Source organism: Salvelinus alpinus, chromosome 8 (assembly GCF_045679555.1).
Source record: "Salvelinus alpinus chromosome 8, SLU_Salpinus.1, whole genome shotgun sequence".
In the NCBI taxonomy this organism is placed as follows: domain Eukaryota; kingdom Metazoa; phylum Chordata; class Actinopteri; order Salmoniformes; family Salmonidae; genus Salvelinus; species Salvelinus alpinus.
Genome location: NC_092093.1, coordinates 86,174,515 through 86,183,025, shown reverse-complemented (window position 1 = coordinate 86,183,025; position 8,511 = coordinate 86,174,515). Strand labels below are relative to the sequence as shown.

Genomic DNA, 8,511 nt, shown 5'->3' with positions numbered 1-8,511 from the left:
CAGGAAGAGGACAAGGTATTCCACATCACATTTCTGGAATTCCACCATTAGAGTGCACCCCCAGTTCAGAAAACATGCATCTGACTAAAGGGCTTCTTTGATGCAATCGGTAATATGTGCACATGCAAAACAACATCCATATAGTGAATAATCTTTAATTTCTTCATCATTCCTCATGATTTTAATTAGATCAGACACATTTTTTTAAACAACGCATATTTATACTGTGTAGTCGTCTCTACATATTCTTCCCAACAGATGTAAGCTATTGAATTTACAACATATTGCCCCATTGGCATTCCAGAATAAATAGCATCAGAAAAGTCATACTCCCCGGCCTCTTCTATATGTGTTCTCCATAAATAGCTTAATATTTATTTGTATTATTTTATCTGTATTATCTTCCACTATGTAAATCAAATTGCTTGGGTGTATTGTAATATCAATTGCCAAAGGTGGAATAGATCTGAACATTCTTTTAGACTTTTACAATTGCAATATTAGGGGAATTTTAGTGTACAACTTAATTTCTTAAATGTAAATGTTCTAATCTTACTACGCATTTAGTTATAGCATTTGTAAATGTCTTATGCTATTTCTGTATACGCTGCATAAATGTCACATTCGAAGGCCATCGTGAGTGTTTTTCTGAGTGTGTGGATATGGGGGGAGGGTCTCAGGATTGGCATCTTGTTGCCGATAATAAACTCCATACATACGTAGTAGATACAGTACACACATGGCAGGCCCTGCCAGGAAAACAATCCTGAGACCTTACAGCATAATACTTTAAATAAATCACACCACAGGAAAGAAACTACACAATTACTGTTTATGGCAGAGCTGCAGTCCTTATCTTCAAAGCAACAGAAATCCTTTTTAATCTGGATCAGGTCTGAACATTTAAAAAAAAGAAGAGACTGTTTAAACTTTTGAGAGGTTTCTCTGAAATCCCTGGTCTGGAGTTAATGTTGAATTTAAAGTATCTACGCAGAAAGCATCCACATTTGTATAATAGTAGACTTAAGTGTTTTAGACTAAACTAAATGACACTTTAACCAGACTTAACATTTGTTCGAAACTTCATTCACATGGCCTGTCAATCGAGTGGTCTAAGCATTTCTCCTACTTAAGACTAAAAAGATTTGCTGGGAGTTTATCAAGCATTTACCATGGCTTGTGCTACAAATAACCCAATGTCTGAGTCTGATAGTCTGCCCAGTTCACACTATCTAATTAAACATTCAAATATTGTCGTTGTCCGAGCAGACCAGATCAGATCATTGTGATTACTTATCTGCTATCTCTGAGTAGGCCGTCTAGGAAAGACACAGATATCATGGTATCTCAGAGGTCTAGTGAGGGCTATACATTGATACTGATTCTAGACCAGTTAATAATTAGAGACAATTACAATAAGATGGAGCTCTATCTGTCTGTCTGCCAGGGGACCTGGGCTATGGGCAGATCACACAGATAAGACCGGGGACAGGACAGGGAAGAGCAGTGGGTCAGATCAAGGGGCTATACACTCCCTAGGGGACAAGTCTTTACCTTTGGGTCAAATATGAGAATCTGGCACATTGCACAGGACCATGATGAGATACAGTTTCCATGACAGCAGTGCTTGGGTAGAATGGCAGAGAGGCTCAGTGACTGAGACTGCCTGTATTGGATGTAGTGAAGTAGCCTGCTGTGGCAATACAATACTTCATCAAATGCCAAAGCTCAACAGCCCGGACAATAAACAAACCACTCAATTCAACAGATAAGGTTCTTATCAGAGAGCCAGGTCCAGAATACAATTCCTAATTTGCAAAGAATAGAATTGACTCGAAAGGTTTGATGCCTCCTTCAATAGTGTATTTCAGAGCTACTGAGCAATGCATTTTTACAATGAAAGACATTTATGGATAACTCACTAGGGAGGAATAAAGTTGGAATCGGTTTATGGGATATGAACACTGATGTTTTTTCTGCATCATGACACAGTAGGCTGACACAATGGACAGAGTCATCATTGGTTCCTATTGGATCTCTAGAGGTGTTTTTTTCTTTTTCTAAACCAGCTGTGTTGTGCTCTTGCAAAGGTGCTGGTTATACTGTTAAGATGTACTTCCTCATCACTGAATGTATTACAACACTGTAATATAAATACCTTGATTTTGTTATTATTTTGTCTTATTTCAGTTACCAAGATGTGGACGTAAACTAAACGTTGAAAACAAAACTGAAGGAAAAACAGATGAGCTATTTAGAATGTATGTAAAAGCACAAATCACCCTAATAAAGAAATAATCATGATGAAATTATCCCAAAAATGATGTAGCCGAATACACCCATTCTGTGTCTGGTCCCTGCTGCAGCACTGTAGCCAACCAGGGTTTAGTGGTCTGAGGATGTGGTTGTACTGTTGTAAGTTCTGTTTGGGGTCTGGTGTGTTATCTGCTCTGAGAGGTGGGGACATCATTGTGTTCAGCTAATGAGACCACGTTAAGCCCAGCCACCCCAGGGGGCATGTAATCGTCTCAGCTATCCCCACGTAGGACAGGGCAGGGCACTGTTTACAAGTGCTGGGGCTAGCACCCAGGGCTGAGGCCTGGGTCTATGTGATGTGTGCTCAGACACATGATTAGTACTGACTGGGTGCAGGAATAGAGGAGGGGACACGCCTGCTGAATTGAATTGGGAGAGGAGGGGAACACGACTGTTACATAGAATAGTGTCTTAGCCTGACAGTGTATCTGATGGCAGCCTGCTGAGCCCATACAATACACTAGGAGTCTGAACAAAAGTCCCCAGATTCCCACTCCACCCTCTCTCACAGAGTTTTACGAAACAATGCAGCTCGCAGCTCAAACCTCATCACAAGTTCCTATGATAAACCACTGTGAGGAAACTCACCTGTATCTCCACATGGGACTGTTTTGTAAGAGCTTCGTCAACAAACATCCTCTTGTTAGAAATACTCTTTCCTATGTCTCCTTTTTGCAGTGACACATTTGTCATTGGAGTTACTTTAATACACAGAGCTTGAAAGTACAGTTGGTGAAGATCATCCGAGGATGGGAGATGGTGAATCTGAACATTTTACTTTCAGTTCCACCACATACAAACGTAACCCCTGCATGCAAACCACACTGACACAATACAAGATGGTCCCATTGGTGGTGATGATGATTATATCCAGGCATGGCTATCAGCCTCATGTCACTCCATCCAATGAGCTTCCTCTTTCTACTGTACTGTATGTCCTTGGTCCATTGAGGGACAGCATTGGCTCCAGCATATCCTACACGGGTTACTTCAGCTGTCCCCATAAGAGAACCCTTTTTGGTTCCAGGTAGACCCTTTTTGGTTCCATGTAGAACCCTCTGTGGAAAGAGTTCTACATTGAACCCAAGCGAGTTCTACCTGGACCTTAAAGGGTTCTACCTGGAACCAAACAGGTTTCTTCAAGGGTTATCTTATGGGGACAGCTGAAGAACCTTTCTAGGTTATGGATAGTGTAGGAACATCCACATCGAAGACAGTGTCATAGCAAGAATCTTTGTTCTGACCCATCCACGGAGAAGGTGACCCATCCAATGAGCTTCTTCTTCCTACTGTACTGTACATCCTTGGTCCATTGAGGGACAGCATTGGCTCCAGCATGTCCTAGGTTCATCCACATCCAAGACACTGTCATAGCAAGAATCTTTGTTCTGACCCATCCACGTAGAAGGTGACCCATCCAATGAGCTTCTTCTTCCCACTGTACTGTACATCCTTGGTCCATTGAGGGACAGCATTGCCTCCAGCATGTCCTAGGTTCATCCACATCCAAGACACTGTCATAGCGGGAATCCTTGTTCTTACATCCATGGAGAAGGTGACCCATTCCAGAGAAGGTGCTCTTCGGGTGAAGAGACTGTAGTGGAGACCCCTGGAGACCTCCAATGCTGATCTCTACACCTGGGCCATCCTGGCTCACTCCAAATCAGACTGAAGACAGAGAGTGTCTCAGGAGTGTCTCATATATGACTTCTGTCCAATACAATGGAACATTGTGATGGGGAATCTTCCGAGAACAATCCCCATTCAAACATTATAGTGACCATTCAGCAACATCACTGTCCCTAGCTGTTTGGATTTCAACACTCACAATGGCATGCGTGAAACAATGCAATGATAGGCCTACTGTGGGTCAACTGCCATCCATTAATTTATTAAGAAACCAATGAGATTACACACATCTACCTGCAATTCATAACAAAATAATGGTTAAGAATATAAGGAACATTTGGAACAGCTATAAAAAATAAATCACGTTTTTATTTTCTGACCAGTAAATGCCAAAGGTAAATAGATACCAGAGTTAAGGGGGGGAATAAGATACGCTACTTTGAATGTCAAACATTATTTACAGAAATGTCAACCGAAACTAATATTATTGTATTCATGCTGAGTCATTCAAGCTAATTAATTCAAACCATTAGCGATTTTCACACGGCCGCTGCCTGTGTGAGCTATTTAACACTCGGATGTGGATTCCAACCTTAATTCTAACATTCCCTGAAAGACATTGCAATACATTTTGTGTTGTTAAAATAAAATGTTTTATGTGTTTTATTAGGCTAATATTAGGCTTCTAAAGTATGCTAATAAATAATAAGGATATCTTTTTTTAATCATTTTGTATTTTTATTGGGCTAAATAACTTAATTTGATTAGTTTCATATGCAATGTCAAGCGCATAATCTTGATTAACGAATCCTGTGAGAGATCATGAATGCAGTATGTGACAAAATATCATTAACATCTTTAACTATAGGGCTATAGCAAATTTTAACAAATAGGGCTATAGTCTACTAACACATATTTAGCGTGGCTATCAGCCTATGCTTTAATTGGAGCGCCTAAATTCGATTACTTCGTTCTGTTATCATTAGTCTGTCTAATAAGCAAACATACATTATATCGATTCACAAACATACACCTCAGGGCTCAAAGTTTCGTTGCGCCGACGCCCAGACTGATCTTTGACTTTGAAGAGTCTAAAAGAGGAGCATCTAGAAGAAAAAGAAACATTGACCACCCTGTTATTGACTGAACCGAAGAAACATCAGAACTGACTCGTCTGTTTGATCAAGGTGTCAACTTCCATTACCTCTTTCTTTTACGGGGCCTGAAGACATATCCAGCAATTCATCTGTCACTGCGAAACAGTGCAGGCGAAGGCCTAAATGAATGAAGACACTGCTGTGCGGTGTGTATTTTCACAACGCCTAGCCACAACAAAACATGACAGGTGGTGCAAACCAGAATGGATGACAGGCGTACCTGTGTCTTGTTGATTCTACATCTGCATAAACTGCTGTAATGACACTAGCCTCTTGTTGAAGTTGATGGGGATGTATAATCAGATGTGTAATCAACGAAAATAGAGTGGGATTATCATATGAAACCAAGAGGAATTCTATAATGTTAGGTCTTTTTTTGTAATAGACTAGTCATGCAAATTGCAAATCATACGGAATACACTGACTGAACTCAAAGGCTGCGCTTCACAGCCAGGGTTTGTTGACGCGCTGCGGTCATTTTCATATCTACATTTGTGAGTTCATGAACAATATCACGAGTTGTGAAAATGAAACATGTTTATATGAAAACAAGCTCGCCCTAGCTCCCTGGGGGGTTGTACTGTCCCACACAACTCCAAAAGATTTTCCTTCCTGACCTTTTAGGACTTCCTGTGCAAATCTTATCACTCTGAAAAACCTGACACGGCAATGGCTGACACGGCAATGGCTGACACGAACATGGCCAACATGTCAAAAAGGCCTGTTTAAAATAGGCTTCATATTTTTCTTACATATATATTTTTACATACTGGATATGTCTTTGTGCTAACCCATGGAAACCCACAGAATGTCCAAGATAGCTTTAGCTCAATAGACTATTGTATTATAGGCCTACTGATGAATCGACTTGAAATAGGCCACTGTCACACACAAAGATAAGCTTGTCATGCACCCTTATCAAACGTTTAGATCTCGCTTTTGTTGGGGGTAAATATGTGTGTACATAATCCTATAATAAACCTGCCTTGATCACGTTTGTTTCAGTGTACCCATAGGTGTAAAACGTGCTTTGAAAGAGACAGTGGACCTGATAAGTGAGGCTGCTGCCTACATACAGACTTGAAATCATTGGCCACTTGAATAAATGGATCACAAGTCACTTTAATAATGTTTACATATCTTGCATTACTCATCTCATATGTATATACTATATTTTATATCTTCTATTGCTTCTTGCCTATCCTGCTCGGTCATCGCTCATCCATATATTTATATGTATATATTTTTATTCCATCCCTTTACTTAGATTTGTGTGTATTAGGTAGTTGTTGTGGAATTGTTAGATTACTGTTAGATATTACTGCACTGTCGGGAACTGGAAGCACAAGCATTTCGCTACACTCGCAATAACATCTGCTAATCAATACAATTTGATTTGATTTGATTTGAGGAGCGTGCAATTGGCACGTGACTTATAATGAATAACTAAAGTCCTGCCAGAGAACTTTGATGTTAGAGGATAGATGTCCAATTGATTTAATTGTATTTATAACACACAGAGGAAAGGGAAGTCATGCCTTAATAGAAAAACGGAAAGATATTTCAAAAGGGGAACAAAGTAGGCATCCGATTCATTTGGCATAAGGCATAGGAATTTGCCAGCTTCATAAAAGGTAAATCCATAATGGATACGTTGTTATTATTAGCCTTCAACTTCAAAGGGAAAGACGGCCTATGTCACATTTGCCAAGATTGTCGTGATCCAATCGAGCAGTCATTGTACCGAATCATGAGAGCATTTATCACGAATCATTAAAAAAATTAAATTATATAGTTTTTTAAAATTCGATAGGCAAATAATAGACCTACAGGTATTATTTTTGATTTAACATTAAATGGCCATTTGATTGATTGATGATCGACTGAGCGAGGCATCAAGAACTATCACGGACTTGAGAGAACACCTTGATTTGACACCTTAAATCCACTCCTCCTGGCCTACTATTGGTGGATAGACACCCGGGAACGCATATAGCCAATGTCCATCACTAGTGGAGTAGGAGAGCAACCTCAAAGCAACATCAAAGGTAAAAAAGATACATAACCATGTACTTTGATCGGATCCCCCCACATTCCGATCTTTGCACAACGAAAGCCATGTTTGAAAGCGACGAGTTTTGCGGTACGTCTTCCCAGAGTGAGCAGATGTCCGAGGCGCAATCCCTCGGCTCTGTACCATCTTGTCATCTCTCGGTCAACTCCGACTCCAGCTGCTCTAGTCCTGAGCCGAAACCATTGGCAGAACCACGGGTCAGAAGGCCGCTGAACGCCTTTATTATCTGGACCAAGGAGGAGCGCAGACGCCTTGCCAAACTCAACCCTGAACTAGAGAACAAAGAACTCAGCAAAATGCTCGGTAAGTTTTATTCACATAATTTCCATTTGGATTAAAACTATTATGAGACTATTCATATTTCAACAATTACCAAAATCATTATTAGCCTATTAACCAATTGATGAGGACAGACATAGCAAGTTAGCTGAGCGTAGCATGCATATTGTGGTGTTTCTATACTAATATCTAATATGATTGTGTTGCTGCAGGTAAAACTTGGAAGGCCATGTCTCTGGCAGAGAAGCGGCCCTACATGCAGGAAGCAGAGTGCCTGAGAGTACAGCACACCATCGACCACCCCAAGTACAAGTACCGGCCCCGCAGGAAGAAGCAGCTGAAGAAGGGCCCCAAAGCCCTACCTGTGGAGGCCCTGGTCCCTCTCAACTACCTAATCCAAAACCAGTGCCACCAGCAGCAAGCCTACCCAAACCCAGCCATCTACCCAAACTCCCAGGCATACTTCTCCCATATGCCCGAGACCTACCCAAACAGGTCCAATTACCCAGACCCATCATCCACATTCCCTAACAAGCCTCTAGAATACTCTAACACAGGGACATACCCAGCAGAGCCTCATCCATACTACTCTACCCAGCATGGGCTGCAGCAGTGTGAGGCCCCCAGCCCAGCCTATGCTGTGTCTCATTGGGAGCAGGGGGACTTCATGGTCCAGGGCCTCCAGCTGTTCTCCTCCACTGACCTCTCTCTGGAGTTCTATCTGGAGCAGATTCACCTAGATATGCTGTATGATCTGGACCGCAGTGAGTTTGAACAGTACCTGAGCCCGCCCCCATGTAGGCCTGAGCCAATGGAGTACAGTTATCACCAGCAAGGCAGCCTACGGGAGGCCTGAACTATGTAATTTGCCATATATGGCAAAGATTTTAGCTGTCTTTGTTGTTCACAGTATAGATGGGTTGGCTGACAACGTCATGAAAATGATGCACTCTCATCGATGAGGCAGAAGGCTGTGTTGTGTTATGATTCTGAACGATCAGATAGCTAGGAAACATGACAAGAAGCTGCCATGTGGGGAATCGTAGGTGGCTCGTT

At 41.4% G+C, this 8,511-nt stretch overlaps 1 protein-coding gene across 1 annotated transcript; it reads left to right on the top strand.

Moving 5' to 3' along the window:
- Positions 1 to 7,169: 7,169 nt before the first annotated feature.
- On the top strand, positions 7,170 to 8,311 carry LOC139582342 (sex-determining region Y protein-like). Its single transcript, XM_071412329.1, has 2 exons — positions 7,170 to 7,479; positions 7,668 to 8,311. Exons 1-2 carry the CDS (start codon positions 7,170 to 7,172, stop codon positions 8,309 to 8,311), a joined length of 954 nt encoding a protein of 317 aa, XP_071268430.1.
- The last annotated feature ends 200 nt before the right edge of the window (positions 8,312 to 8,511 follow it).

Excerpts from the sequence above, each read along its gene's own strand:
- LOC139582342 (XM_071412329.1), top strand. The coding sequence starts at position 7,170 with ATGTACTTTGATCGGATCCCCCCACATTCCGATCTTTGCACAACGAAA. Across the intron at positions 7,480-7,667 it reads AGAACTCAGCAAAATGCTCG|GTAAAACTTGGAAGGCCATG; the intron begins GTAAGTTTTATT and ends GTGTTGCTGCAG.